Raw genomic sequence first — 14,898 nt, forward strand, 5'->3', positions numbered from 1 at the left:
AGATCAGCATTGATGCTTTCTTGGAGAGATGTGTTTGGTACACAGCCATCTAAGCATATGACTGACCAGACATTCTTCGACCCCAGTGATACCGTGAAGCACTCCTTGGCCTATCCCCAAGGAAGGCAGAAGCAAAAACAAGGCGAGAGGGGTAGGCTCGAGACATGGCATTTCACATTTCATCAAGATGTCGAGTTGACATTGACAGAAGAAACCTGGGCAAGGCCACCTTGTGGAGGGTTAATCACTCGGGATCTCGTCCGATGGCTCTGAGGCACTGCGATCAGAACGTCATTGAAACGTTGCGATTTGCTGCTACCCCAGTCGAGAGGCTGGGTATGCCTGTTCTTGTTAGTCACGATGGTTGGTGCGCGTGTCATGGTGTGTGATATGAAATCTGGGCATCTGCGTCTCTGGGTGTCTTCTGGGCTGCGCCGAGTCCCAGCTGAACGCAGGTGGCGAAACGTGGGGGAGGGGCGAAGAGGATCCGTGGATCCCAAGGTCCCAAGGCGGAGATGAACCCACTGAACCACTCACCAACGCTCAAGCACTTGTCGACTTTCTTCAACCCGCTGGCGCAAAGTATGCCTATCTCTCAGAGGCTACGGGGAGGCCCATCCCTCTGGGCGCACCTTTTCCAACGCCAATATTCTTCCGCAAGAGTTTACGATCGCTGCTATCGCCTCACGACAACAAGCTCCTGTATCTGCTACCTGACAGCAGCAACCACAAATGCCAGACACCATGCTTCCAAGATAGCTCATTGCTGCCTCCAGATATGTCCTCTGACAATTACTACCAGAACGCCGTGAGGAAAAGGCCGTTCGATGGCCAATATACAGCCACCTCCGTTATCGTCACCCTGTCCATCGCATTGGCCTTCTACAACTCCCTAGAAATGGTGCTTCTGATTTTGACCACCTTTAAGAGAAAGACAGGCCTATATTTCTGGAGCTTGAGCATCTGCAACTATGGCGTCGTGTCGTACACGCTGGGGATGACGTTGAGTTACTTTAACATCTGCGACTTTTGGCTGAGTGGGCTTCTGCTCGACTCGGGATGGCTGTGCATGATTACCTGCCAATCTCTTGTCCTGTACTCGCGGTTGGGATTGATCCTCGATAATGTCAACATTCTGAGGGCAGTGAAGTGGATGATTATTGTCACCAGTGTGTTCATCGGAGGCCCTACGGTGATTCTGGACTGGGGCCACGCATATTCACCCAATCCAAAGTTTGCCCAAGCGTACTTTTACGTGGAGCATATTCAGATGACAATCATCACGCTCCAGGAGCTGATCATTTCCGGGCTCTACGTGTGGAAGACGATGGTTTTGCTCAGAGTCATTTCCAAGGAAAACACTCGGAGTATGATTTGGCAGCTCTTGACCATCAATGTTATGATTATCTGCATGGACGTAAGCTATCAACGAATCCAGACCATGTCCATAACTGACAATCTTCCAGACGGCGCTGGTCATGCTACAATACAAGCGTCTCCAGCTCTACCAAGAAAGCATCAAAGGCTTCGTCTACAGTGTCAAGTTGAAACTCGAGTTGAATATCCTCTCCAAGCTGGTGGACCTGGTGCAGCGAGATTCCATGGACAGATCGATGAATCTGGAAATCATTGACGCAAGCTCCCTCGCAGGACAGACGCAAGCAGCGGTGCGACGGGAGTCGTGGATACCAGACCATCTCGGCTCATGGGCGTCAACCACGGACAAAGGAGTCGAGAAGCACATGGAGGAGGTCTACAACAGTAAGGCGGCAGACACATTTCCGGGCTCAAGACCATCGGATGAGGTCGATGGCATCACGCGGGTTTTTTCACAGAACTCTAGATATAGTGCGAGGACAGCGCGCCGAGAGTCTGACATTTTGTATGCAGAGGTCCTTCGCTCTATGAAGTAGGATTGGCCCTGTTGAGGAAATAGATACTGCTCGATCTTATCTTTTCATTTGTCGTGAGATTGGTGTCCGACCTTGTATATTACACAGTGTCTTTCGGTCACTCACAGATACTAGTGCTGGGCGTCTACAGAGAATACCCAAGCGATGTAATACTCTGAAGATACAGATCGAAATGGCTGAGATAGCGTCGCGATAGCCGAGATCAAAGGGTTGCAAATGCATCTAGAGCCCTGCACATTGACACCACCGTAATTGCTCATGGTTGTATCATGGTTGTTTTCCAGGTCTTGGACAAAGATTGTTATCGTCCATTTACCGCATCGCCGCATTGCGATTCGGCTGAGGCCGATCTCAATCCATCCATCCATCGGCAATCGGACATCGGCCACCGCATCCGACACAAACTCGTTACAAGCAACAATAATCGGGAACCGGGGCCGTACTTCGAATAATCGGGCGCCTCTACCGTGATCATTTCGAATCAATCCACGGGCAATACGCTCAGAAGGCATCCTGTTTCGCGTTCATTCGCATTGTTCGCCGTGTCTGTCCGGTTCTTAAAGATGTTCATCACGACATTCGTCTCGCGGTGCAGCATCGACGCTCCCTGGCTTGATCAAGGCTGAAGGCAGAAATTAGCAGCTCTTTGATCTCGGACGTTGAAGGAGGAAGGGAACTGTCACACACTTCTCTCCCACTCTCTGATGCGCACAAGTCTCCCTCTGTCCATCCGCTCGCTCTCACGAGGCATGTCGTTCTTCGAGCCCGCACCGCGGATCCCCAAAGACGCCATCTTCGCCCTCACCGCAAAGTACAACGACGACCCGGCCCCCGTGAAGGTCAATCTCGGACAAGGAAGCTATCGTGACGAGAACGGCCTGCCTTGGGTCCTCCCTGCGGTCCGTCGAGCGCGGAGGAGACTGACCGGTCCGAGTCTGGACCACGAGTATCTGCCTATTCTGGGCCTGCCAGAGTTTAGGAGCGCGGTTGCGGAACTCGTCTTTGGGTCAGGAGCTTATAGGGAACTGCGACATCGAGTATGTTCAGAGTGAAATTACCCAAGATGCTGTGCTGATTATGTCTCGTAGATAGCCAGCTCTCAGAGCCTCTCCGGCACCGGGAGCTTACATCTCGCGGGCGCCCTGATCGGGAACTACAGCTCGTTGGCTCGGCAAGTACTCGTGCCAGAGCCGACATGGTCGAATCACCATCTCGTCTTCTCATCGCTGGGCTACCAAGTCCGCACGTTCCGCTACTACAACCGCGACACCAAGACGCTGGATATCAAATCGTACCTGGAGGCCCTGCGCTCCGCCGAGCCAGACTCGGTCGTCCTCGTCCACGCGTGCGCCCACAACCCGACCGGATGCGACCCGACACGAGAGCAGTGGCGGGAAATTGGCGGTGTGGTCAAAGAGAGACGGCTCTTCCCGCTCTTCGACGCCGCGTACCTGGGTTTCCGGTCGGGGGATTTTGACGAGGACGCATTTGCCATTCGCCATTTCGTTAACGAGCTGGGCTTGGAGGCCGCGGTGGCCGTCTCGTTTGCGAAGAACATGGGTCTTTACGGTAAGTCTTCCAGAAGACCAGAGCAACAAGAGAGAAATTGCCGTTGTCTGAGCCGTTTTTATTACCATTTCCATCGCAATTGCTCATTCAGTCGTGGAACAGGCGAGCGCGTGGGTGCGACCCTCGTCGTGACCAAATCCCCAGAAGTCGCCCAGAACTGCGACTCCGTGCTAGAGCGGCTACAGCGCTCGGAAATTTCGAATCCCCCAGCCTACGGCGCGAAGATCGCCACAGAAGTCCTGCGCGACCCGCTCCTGCGCAAGATGTGGTTCGACGACCTCAGGACCATGAGCGATCGCATCGCGGCCATGCGGTCCGCGCTGTACAACTTACTCGTTGAGAACGGTACGTTTTGTCAACCCCTCACCTGGGCTGCCGTTTACATTTATATATGGAATCAATCTCTGACAAAGCTCTGCTTTTTTTTTGTGTGGTACAGGCGCTCCAGGGACCTGGGACCATATCGTCCAGCAGTCGGGAATGTTTGGATTTCTGGGATTGCCGTACAGCGTCGTCGTGCAATTAAGAGGTGAGTGGTTACTGCGAACTCGAATTTATCCATGTCTGGAAATACATACACGCACACATACACACGTGCATACGTACCCCGTTGTCTGATCTATCTTATCCCCTTCCTGACCCGTCCCGACCCGTCCTGACCGATGGGCCAAACAGACCGCCACCACATCTACATGGCCGACAACTCGCGCATCTCCATCGCGGGCCTCAACGAGACCAACGTCGAATACGTCGCGCGCGCGATCACAGAGTGTTTGCTTTTAGAAGAAGATTCTCATTCTAGTAAAAGCGAGGAGACGTCGCCGCTGGCTCCGCATCTATAGACAGATATAGACGGGTTTAGACAGATAAGATAGACAGAACAATATCTTTTGAGAGTTGTTGGGTCTTGTTTAGTGTCTTGTGCCGTGTAACATGTGTCATTGATAATGTGTCGACTGTATAGTCGGATGATATATGGGATATGGATGAGAGATGGCAGATGATCCGCCTCTCTTCTTGAACTCCTTGGTATCCAGGCCTCGGCCTCTAGCTTTGAGCATCCAGCACCCTTCCCGCAGCCTCTAAATACTCGTGGCTGCAGCAACCTCTCTCTGTGGTGTCAACCCAGCCAGACACATGGCTGGTTTTCAGGGAGAAATAAAAGAGTCTCTCCTCTCACAATGTTCTTGGGAGGGTTGCGAGGTCCAGGAGTCAGCGAGCTTGATCAGGTACCCAATTAAGGACGTTGTGGATGAGGTCAATGGGTGTCATTTCGATATTCGGCATGTCGGTAGTGAGTGACCTGTGGCCCGTCTCTCAGGCAGCCGGTCCGCCAGGCGGAGGCGTTGCCGTGATGTGCTATGCCATGCTGTGCTGTGCTGGCCCAGATAGTTGAGTGAGGGCAGACCTAGCGGTCAAGAGGGCTGTTCGCTCTTCACGTCAAACCCTCTGATTTGGAGCCCTCACACACCCTGCTGAGCGCGCTTCGCTCCAAGCTCCTTGTTTTGCAGATGTCGAACGACCATGGCACTCACAATCATGGCGGCACTCAGTACGGCGCAGGTGATGTAGCCCTTTTCGTAGCGCGGAGCGTCGACCTGCTTCCACACCAGCAGGGGGAGCCAGGCCTGGACGGCGTAAGAGAACTCGTTCATAGAGCCCGTGACGAAGGCGCGCTCCTCGTTGTCGTGGGTGCAGATCTCGTGCGCCCACGCGTAGCACAGGCCGCTGAGCCCGCCGCCCGCGCCCACCAGGATGAAACACGTCCACTTCCACCCCATGGGCACGTCCCACACGGCCAGGCTGATGTAGATGACGATGTTGACCAGGTTGGCCGCGATGATGGGCGGCCACCGCGCCCCGTGTAGGAACGTGTCGGAGCTCCACGCGTACATGAGCGTCGTCACCACCTGCACCGCCGCGCTGGCCGACGGGATCGCGTTGATCTGCGTGATGGTGTATTTCGGATGTTGCGAGTCCTTGAGGAACAGCGAGAAAAACGGCTGCGGGATCGCGTTGTTGTTAACGAAGATGATGAACATGATGACGACGCCGTAAAAGTGCCACGACCGAAAGATCTTCTTGATCTTGGTCCACGTGTACGGTTGGCGCCCGCTGCGCCCTTCGAGCAGCATCCGCGTTTGAGCCAGTTCAATCTCGGCTTTGCTGAGATAAAAGGCCTGGCTCGTTTCCGGGACGTCCGGGTAGAACAGATAGCCTGCTACTGCGACGGGCACTGATAAGAAGTCAATCACACGGCCACGAACATAGGCTGGTAGTTGAGGGACTTACCAGCGATGCACCCGTCAACAATAAACAGCCATTGCCATCCGCGGAGTCCTCCCCTTCCCTCGAGATGGTAGACCGCCGCCATCAGATAGCCGCTGAACATGCCCGCCAGGGCACTGGAGGTGTGGAATATGCAGGACCGCTTGGCCAACTCGTCGCGTCGGTACCAACACCCAATGAGGTACTGAACACCAGGGTAGAAGCCGCTCTCTGCGAGGCCGATCAGGAACCGCAGCGCGTAAATGGGCTTGATGGTGTCGCAGGCCGCCATGCACATAGTCAGGGCGGACCAGACGATCTGGATGCATGGGATGTATATCGAGGCCCGAACGCGTGTTAGGAGGAGGTTCGCTGAAGACAACCAAAAAGATCACAGATACAAGTCAGCAAATGGCTCGATGGCTCGAAGCCTGAAGGAACAATGGGGAGACGTCGCACATGGTATAGCTCCCAGCACGTATCCGACCGTCCACAGCGTCTGCATGTAGTTCAGCTGGTTGCCATAGAGACCCAGATCCTCCTTCATGCCCGAGACGAAGGCGTTGCTGATGTTGAGCTGGTCCAGATATTTGATAAAGAAGCCAAACCCGGCGAGACTCAGCATCGCCGCGTCGAGCTTGAAGAGGAACGCGCGCTCAACGGGGTCTTTGTCGAGCGTGTCCCACAAGTATGACTTCCAGGTTCGTTTTCCCCGGCGCGCTTCGACGGGTGTCGCATCATCGATGGAGGTGTCAGAAAACCTGGCCCCTTTGATTGGGGAGGAGTATACCTTGGCTGGCGGTGAGATGGGCAGGACTTTCTCCAGGGCTTTCTCCATGGCTCTCGAGGTATGCTGTAAAGTCCCCAGGGGTGAGGTGTCTCAGATGATGGTTGCCTGAATGCTGGTATCGAACCGTAAAATCACATCCTGAAGAGATATACTCGCCAGACTTGTTGCAGAAGGCATTTGGACGCGCGGCTGATTGTTTGATACATCAGGAGACCTACACGGTCTGCGAGCCAGTCACGACAAGATGTCGGCGCAGTCGGAAAGCCAAACGAGCAAGGACAAAGCCGCTTAGAAATTCGAGATTCACGGGAACGCACCAATTGACATTTTCATGTCAGGTTTCTCCTCGTGCAGTCAGCAAGCGATGGTGGATGAGGTCAAGACACAACTAGCCAGACGGAGCAATGGCAAAAGGAAGACCAGGTCCAATAATGGTGAGACCAGGGTGGAGGTATCGATATGTTGCTGAAGACCATGTAGACCATCCGGGGTCTTTTTCAACGGACTGAAGCGAAGACTGCATCAAGGGATGAAAGGTGACCAGGTCTTTGTCGTCGCTCCGCCCTTTTCGGTAAAGGCTCATCCACCCCTCGAGGTGCTGACCTATTTGATTCGTGATCCGTTCAGAAAGCATCCATTATCCTCATCGAGAACCACTGGACGCGGTGACTAAAGCCACGTGGAAGCGGTGCGTGCGAGGAGATATGGCGCCTGTTCGGCTTTTGACATGATCGCGCAGGAAATGGTTACGAGACTCTGCGCACCTTTTGAGAAATAAAACCATCAAATCGTAATCCATCTCTGTCCATGCCTTTGACATACAGACACGTTGTCGGCTGATCTCCTGTACCTCGAGCCCTGCAGCCAGCGCCTCCTAGACCCTGCATGTCTTCAATCTGGGGGTATCGGCACAAGTGCCTGGTCACTTTCCTGAACGGTTCTCCCTCACACGATACTCGATCCTCCTGCAAGTCTCGCTTATAGTTGGCGCTAGAAGCATTCGCCGGATGAAAACTCGTCTCCTCATTAATATCTTTGCTTTTGGCACCGAACTTGTCAAGGATCTGGCACTCGTGGGGCGTTGGGTGCATTTGCACTAGTCCGTCAGATATGTCCACAGTCACTGTAGATGATGCATCGAAGGATTCTGGCGTAGCCTTGTGATGGAGGATCGAACACCCGGAATTCCTTGCCCTGGAGTGGTCTGAAGAAGGTGGAAGGACACAGACTCGTAGCATCGTCAGATGCCATCGAGTCACTCCTGTTTGCTTTGCCTAGAAAAGGTAAACATCCAACTGCGTATGATTAGTGGAAACTCACCGCTTGGACGAACTTTGTTCCTGTGCTAAATGGGCCACGGCCTTATCCAGGTCGCCGAGTGTGAACGGTCCGTGTGTACGCCGACTCTTGTTTTAATACAAACTTGGTACGTGCTTGGGAGGCGGCTCGGAGGTATACGAGGCACAGGAATCACTCTTGGTCCGGCTCTTGGCTCGGCTTCTCCCTCCAAATTGATCCTTTCCTCATATACCCAAGATCTACCCCAGCCACTGAATCCCAAGTGCGCGAGTAATCCGCGGTTGAGTCTGACACGACTTTACCCCCGACAAGTCCCAGGAAGCATCAGAAAGAGAACCCCGAGCTTGGTACATCCCTCGAACCGCAGATGCGTAGAGGGAACGGCCGGCCAATGCAACAGCAACAGTCAATCGAGATCAACAACCACAACCACCCACACAACCAAGGCGCAAACTGGCCGAACTCTTCAAGGACGAACATCACGACCTACCCGTAACCGCGGACATGTGACTAAGCCAATCGCCGTGCGAGGAATTGCCTATCATTTCCGTGTCTGAACTGTCCCCTTGCGGCAAGGCGCAAGAACCCATCTTCCTCTTCGATAGAGCACCGGAAACGATCCGCTCTCGAGCACGCCTCGGCTTACTTGAATCGGTGGAACTCTGCGCCGTTTGAGCTATTTGAGCGAGACTTCCACTTGCAGGGGGAAAGAGAGATCGTGACACAGTCTGCAACAGGTGGAGAAGATTTGGTCAATACATGGGTCGTTCGATCCTCGGCCAAGGACCATCGAGGCTACCAGAATACGACTGAATCGAAAAAGCCTGTCGACTCCCAGTCCTATCTCCGTGTCTATGTCTCTTTTGCAACCGAGGGTCTATGGATCCCAAGCCTGAATAAAAGTCTTTGCTGCGCGAGCACGGGAGATGGGAGACGTTGGACCTGAAAAGAGCAGGGAGAATCGCAATCCGACTCGGTTACGGGTGGTGCATCACACAGCAATAAGCGGACAAAGGTTAATGTAACGTTCATCAATTGTGACACCAAGTCATGGCGTGCAACGGAACGTCAGTCCCAAGTAGCCTTGTCCCATGCAGCTCGGGTCTCGCATCGACGACGACAGTCCCAAAGCATCGGACGGTTGGCAGGGAGTCGACCAGTGAGCCTCTTTCCCGTCAAGTTCAAACCGAGACCAAATATCACCGAGGGGGATGATGGCGCCGTCCTCAATAAGGCAGACAAGAAATGGAAAATCTCTACACCCTCGGATGTCTGTCAACGACACAAGAAACGTACACACGACCACAAAGGGGACGACCACAAGTTGGCCGATCTTTCCCATGCTGGATACGTTCTTGCTTGCAGGGTTCTAGGCAGCAGCAATCCCTTTGACGTAGCGGCCCTGCCATTATCGCCTCGAGATTCCCACCTGATCAAACTCGCACATTCGTTCGGTCTGTTTCTAGGTGGCGCGGCCACTCCAGACAAGCTCGTGGCCCGTGACATAGCTGACGGCTGGGTCTCGGATGTTCAGCTGTCGTTATCCAACAAGGCATTACTTCATGCCCTGATTGCGCTGGGTGCCTCGATCTGTGCTGGTGGGAGCAAAGAGAGAAACGATACGTACATCACGTATGCAGCCAAGCACAAATTAGTCGCCATTTCGAGCCTCCGTAATGTTTCGACAGAGCAGTTGCGGACATATCGTAGCTTGATCCTGATCCGGCTCCTGGTTGCATGCGAGTTCTACATTGAAGATATCGCCGCCGCCGAAGTGCACCAGAAAGCGCTGCACCACCTCTTTAGTGATATGATGAGGGGAAGCAGCATCTCCCACTTGTCGATTGGCACGAGCGACATCTGGACGGCGGCGATCCAAGGCCGTCGCACCCGATTTAGGGAAGGTGACCACGACCCCGGCCCATGGCAACAGTGTTTCTCGGCGGCTGCATTCCGTCTTGTAAAAGAATATGCATCGGCATCGGCGCAGCACTTACTGCAAACAGACTCAATCGACAGCTCCCTCCGATTCAATGTCAAGATTTTGGCGATTGTGGAAAGGATCAGGAATATTGCTTTCATAAACGAGGCTGCTAAGAGTTCATCTTGGAGTGCAGACAGCCGCGACGTGGAGCATGAAATCAAGCGGTGGCTGAATTTCTACCGTGTCGAGACCTCCAAGCTCTTGAACAACGTCGCCGTGAACCACGCCGAGGCGCTGTTGTCGGGTAACATGATTCCGGAGTTTGTCACATATCACGCGCTGAGCTGCGCCATGGCTCTGGCCCTGCGGTCTCAATGGCTGCTCATGGGCCACGTTAACTCTGTGGCTCGGATCCAGCTCCGGTACTGGAACTTGAATGCACATGCGACTGAGGAGAGGCTTCGGAAGACGATCCGGATCCTCGAGGCAAGCTCAATCAGACCGGGTCAGGAGAACATGTGGTTCTATATCCTGTTCATGCACGCGATATTTGTGCAATACCTGAACCACATCAACTCGCTGGTGGTGACGGTGAAAGAGGAAGGAGGCCCAGCGGACAGCAATGGCGTGCTCTCCGAGTCACTCGAGAGACTTTGTCGGGAAAGGGTCCGTCGCGGCCTCTGCGGTGTGGTGCAGGCAAAGGAGATCCTCCGTGGGTTTTGGTATCACAAGTGCTGTGGCGATGCGCGCTTGAACGAGGTCTGGCGCATCTTGGCAGGGTAAGATGGACCACAGCACAGCACAGCACAGCACAAGTCCCAGCACGATCTGCTAGTGAGAGATATCTTCAGTCTATACCAGGTTTGCAGAGTTTCGGGGGGAAGCCCTACTCCCCAAGTTTAGGTAGGTATTCACCCTTGACCCAAAGCTTTCCCTTGACCAACTTCAGCCACGTGGTTTATTTGATCTCTGATGTCCTTCTCAAGACAAACATGTGTAAAATCAGCCTTTTCTCAAACCATACTTGTAGCTTTTTCAATATAACAGATGGTTTCCGTCATACTTTTTGATCTTGCTTTGTAGTCTAATTTGTACGAGGTAGTTTTGTGGGTGTTTACTCAGTACCCCAAGTGAGGGACGAGGCTATGTTTGAAAAGGGGTTGGTTAGTTGGTTGGTTGTTGATCAGCGGGCGGAATTACCATCTCGTTTCGGGCTGTTTCTAGCCGAGCGGCGGCAGATAACAACAGCAACACGAGCTTACCGAGTAGACTTTAACATCACTCTACTCATGTTGACACCTAGTGATGCCTATCGATGCGCATCCAAGCATCCGAGAAATGGATTCTATTTTCCTGGTATGATTATATGAGTATAAACGAGTATGACTATTCGGTACAACAGTGTGCATTGAATAGAGGGTTTGAGGACTGGAGGACTACTAAAGGAATGTACTCACCCCTTAAACTACCCTCCCTTGCCCTGCCTGCCCTGCCCTACCCTGCCGCACCATATCAGGGTCTTGTGTCCCGTGTTGTCTCATGTCTTATGTCTCATGAATCTACATACCGGGACAACTACCTGGGTATTTACCTAGTTACCTATTAGATGCCGAAGGTAGGAAGGGAAACGGAGTGACGTCAGTGGAATCCCGGACCATCACCATAACTACCTACCTAGGTACCTACCCACTCAGGCTGTCAGGTATCTGGCGATGCTGGGCATCGTCTGTGCTCAGACAAGTTGGCCAGTGCTCTCGCACGGCCGGCTTGGTCACGTCAGGCAAGCAGGCAAGCGGGCAGGTCAGTCGAGACATAAACAGCAAACAAAGAGGCAATCACAAATACCAATCAGCAATTCACGCCGGTAAATTTGCAGATTCTGAATTTCACATGCTCACGTACTCACATGCTCGTACCCCAAGTACACTTGCTATGGTCCTCATCTTCGCTTGAACTGTCTCTTACCTCCCCATCCACCCATCCAACCACCTACATGCTACCTACATGCTACCTGCCTAAGTGACTGCCTTGTGGTGGTGCTCTCGGCGTTCGTGTCTACTTGTTTTATACTGGACGGACGATAATAGAAAAAGGATACCTATCGTGATGGCTGAATACCCTACATGGCTTCCGGCGTGAGTACTTGCATCCTTCACTACTTCCTCAGGTACCCAGGTACTTACTACGCTGTGCTATACTACACTACACTTCACTTCTCTACCCTACTCCGCTCTGCCCTTCTCTACTTTCCTTCTCTCTACACTACGTTCGAGATGCCACCGCATATCTCACACTTCCGACGAACTCACACCAACTTACAGTGACAGGGTCTACCACTCCGGCGCCTTCTCCGACATGACCATCATCTGCGCAGATGAAAAATTCCAAGTCCACAAGGTCGTCGTCTGCTCGCAGTCGTCCTTCTTCAACACGGTATGCAGCAAGCCGTGGGGCGTAAGTGCAGTGCTTCAATTCATGTCTTTGTCCGCTCCCAGAATCTGACCTAGTGGAACAGAAGTCCACACAACCCGCCGTCGATCTAAGCGATGATGACGTCGAAACCGTCAAGAGAATGATCGACTTCTTCTATCGGGGCGATTATCAGGATTTCGAAAGCGACAAATTCACCCAACACGCCCAAGTCTTCGCCATCGCGACAAAGTACGATATCGACAAACTCGCTCAAAAGGCGGCTCATAAGTTCTGGAACGCAAACATCAAGTGCTGGGACGCCGAGGCCTTCTTGAAGTCCGTACCCATCGTCTATCTTGGAACTCCCGAACAGGTGCTCGGACTTCGGGATGTGGCCACTCGTTGCATTCGTGTCCATTTCACTCAGCTTGGTGGAGATGCCGACATCCAGGCTCTGTGGCGCGAGACCTGTACCTCTAACCCGACATTTGCCTTTCACCTGCTCCAATCGTTCCACAGCAGTCCCTTCATGGCACACTGTCACAAATGTGGATATGGCCAGGCCATGGAAGTTAATCAGTTTCAGTGTCTAAAATGTCGGGGTTGGAAAACCTCCAAGAAGGAAGTCAAATAGGTGCGATGCGGACCCAAACGAGCCTATGACTATCTGAGGGTGCCGAAGAAAGATAAAACTCTCGCTTGCACCACAACAGTGCCGCTTCCTTCTTGCGAGTCCCTTCAAAGGGCCAGAGGTTACCTGTAGAGGCACATGGTGAAGCATAGGAACCACGCAGGTCGACGGTCAATATTGGAGACACAATCAGTTAGTTCGTCTGCCGTAAGGAAGGCTTATCCGTCGGAGAGAGAAACAGGAGGACAGATGTATTTCCAGCTCCTCGTCCAGTTCTGGGTTCTTTTCAGGCACCCAGCAACCTTGTCTAGTGTTGACATCTTTGGGTGGAATAGCTTTGTCGACGAGGCAGGGTTCCTGAGCCTTAAGCTTCGGGATTACCTACTGCTACCGGTCGGGGCTGGAAGCCTGGTTGAGAGTACGATGAATATCAACTGTTTCCAAAGCACAGTCTTCTGCCTTGTTTTTGGACTAAACGCGCAAGGAAGCTGGATCGGAATTTCCCGGCGGATTGACCTCCTGTGGCCCACGGAGATATTGACCAATTCCAAGTCGTCTCTGACGAGGACTGGCATCAGGCAAGCAAAAGGTTTGAGTTTACGGACCTGTTATTGGAGTCCTAACGATGCTAACGATACCGACTTCCGAGTCCATTGTTCTGTTGATTCGTTTTTCCAACGACCTAGACAAATCAGCCTGCTCTGACGAAGGAGGGAATTCGTCACATGTAATCCCCTCATGGCAGACTCAACAACTCACCCGGTGGGCGATAATCCATTCCTACAACGGGCGTATGCACTCTCGAGCTCCGTCGAGGCACGCGACCTCTACAACGAGTGGGCTCTTGAATATGACAAAGACCTCGAGGCCGAGGAATACGCTGCCCCAAAGCTTGCAGCGCAGGCATTGGTCGACGCGCTAGACCGTCGGCAAAGTGAGGGCCAGCTGGGGGGACTTCAAGTCCTAGACGCCGGCTGTGGAACAGGGCTGGTCGGAGTCGAGCTGGCGAAATTCGGCGCTCAGGATGTTACAGGTCTGGATATCAGCCAGGGCATGCTCGAGGTGGCGCGCAAGACAGGCGTCTACGGCGTGCTGGAGCAGGCCGACCTGTCGCTTCCAATCGCAAAGCCAGACGACGCCTTTGACGCGGTCATCTGCGTAGGCACCCTGACACGCGGGCATGTGGGACCGCAGGTGGTCAAAGAATTTGTCAGGGTCGTGAAACGGGGGGGATTCATCGTCGCGACTGTGCTCGATGATATTTGGGAGAGCGCCGGGTTCGGTGCCGAGGTCGAGCGCCTGCGGGCGGCTGGCGATGGTGGCAGGATCGAGGTCTTGCGTTCAGATGTGGTGGGATTGAGATCGACAAGCAATGTAGGTGGGAGGTTGCTGGTGCTTCGAAAGGTGTAGGGATGGATTGATAGAAGGGTGTTGAGATGACCTACATAGGTGGGAGCGAAGGTGGGCGCAGTTGCTGCTACATACTCGTACACGCAAAGCGTTCCTCTCTTTTCATATGGCAGCTTCAAGCACGGGACAAATTGTCGACAACAGTCTGGAAAATGAAGAGGCTAGCTATATTTCTAGAAACTCTCGTTTGAAAGTAGTAGTTCTACTCGGTATGGAACCGTTGACTTTGTCTGAATAGATAGGTCGAGGCTGCGCATTGCCATGACTAGTATACAGCCTAAAGGCCCCCGTTAATTGGGGGCGAGTCACCTAACTTGAGGTCTCAACCCCTTAACCCTGGGTCTCGGCGGTACTCACAGGGCCGAGGCTTTCACTTGGCACTGGCTGGTACGAGTGCTCTATTCCTTAGTAAGTAGGTGCCTAGATACCTACCTAAAGTACCAAGTACTGTACAAATCTAAGAGGTAATCACTACCGACTACATTGCTCACGCCAAGTGCCTTTGACCTCCCCTATTTCACCACCAACGTTTGCTTATGTGTTCATTCCTCAACTTTGCCAGCTTTGCTGTTGATTACCATACCTTCGACCTCTTTCTCCGTCTCTGTTCCAGAGACAAACCGCAGAAATAACTTACAGAGAGCGACCGATAGGAAGGCCTTGTTTGTTTAGACGTTGACTG

General features: G+C 53.0%; 6 protein-coding genes across 6 annotated transcripts; 5 read left to right on the forward strand and 1 right to left on the reverse strand.

Annotated features, from left to right (window-relative positions):
• Positions 1-360: 360 nt before the first annotated feature.
• Positions 361-1,913, forward strand: AYO21_03881 (hypothetical protein; the record flags this gene model as incomplete). Its single annotated transcript, XM_022653854.1, has 3 exons — positions 361-381; positions 446-1,417; positions 1,467-1,913. 3 exons carry the CDS (start codon positions 361-363, stop codon positions 1,911-1,913), a joined length of 1,440 nt encoding a protein of 479 aa, XP_022513830.1.
• A 749-nt stretch (positions 1,914-2,662) lies between these two features.
• Positions 2,663-4,324, forward strand: AYO21_03882 (hypothetical protein; the record flags this gene model as incomplete). The annotated part of the gene is made up of 5 exons (XM_022653855.1): positions 2,663-2,950; positions 3,002-3,482; positions 3,585-3,827; positions 3,922-4,011; positions 4,158-4,324. 5 exons carry the CDS (start codon positions 2,663-2,665, stop codon positions 4,322-4,324), a joined length of 1,269 nt encoding a protein of 422 aa, XP_022513831.1.
• Positions 4,325-4,945: 621 nt separating this feature from the next.
• On the reverse strand, positions 4,946-6,588 carry AYO21_03883 (hypothetical protein; the record flags this gene model as incomplete). The annotated part of the gene is made up of 3 exons (XM_022653856.1): positions 4,946-5,718; positions 5,775-6,122; positions 6,210-6,588. 3 exons carry the CDS (start codon positions 6,586-6,588, stop codon positions 4,946-4,948), a joined length of 1,500 nt encoding a protein of 499 aa, XP_022513832.1.
• Positions 6,589-8,889: 2,301 nt separating this feature from the next.
• AYO21_03884 (hypothetical protein) lies at positions 8,890-10,546 on the forward strand (the record flags this gene model as incomplete). Its single annotated transcript, XM_022653857.1, has 2 exons — positions 8,890-8,906; positions 8,971-10,546. The coding sequence occupies 2 exons, from the start codon at positions 8,890-8,892 to the stop codon at positions 10,544-10,546; spliced, it is 1,593 nt and encodes a 530-aa protein (XP_022513833.1).
• Positions 10,547-11,869: 1,323 nt separating this feature from the next.
• AYO21_03885 (hypothetical protein) lies at positions 11,870-12,809 on the forward strand (the record flags this gene model as incomplete). The annotated part of the gene is made up of 3 exons (XM_022653858.1): positions 11,870-11,898; positions 12,085-12,217; positions 12,279-12,809. 3 exons carry the CDS (start codon positions 11,870-11,872, stop codon positions 12,807-12,809), a joined length of 693 nt encoding a protein of 230 aa, XP_022513834.1.
• Positions 12,810-13,544: 735 nt separating this feature from the next.
• AYO21_03886 (hypothetical protein) lies at positions 13,545-14,216 on the forward strand (the record flags this gene model as incomplete). The annotated part of the gene is made up of 1 exon (XM_022653859.1): positions 13,545-14,216. The coding sequence occupies one exon, from the start codon at positions 13,545-13,547 to the stop codon at positions 14,214-14,216; it is 672 nt and encodes a 223-aa protein (XP_022513835.1).
• Between the last annotated feature and the right edge of the window lie 682 nt (positions 14,217-14,898).

This window comes from Fonsecaea monophora (genome assembly GCF_001642475.1).
Source record: "Fonsecaea monophora strain CBS 269.37 chromosome Unknown Scaff20, whole genome shotgun sequence".
Classification (NCBI taxonomy): Eukaryota; Fungi; Ascomycota; class Eurotiomycetes; order Chaetothyriales; family Herpotrichiellaceae; genus Fonsecaea; species Fonsecaea monophora.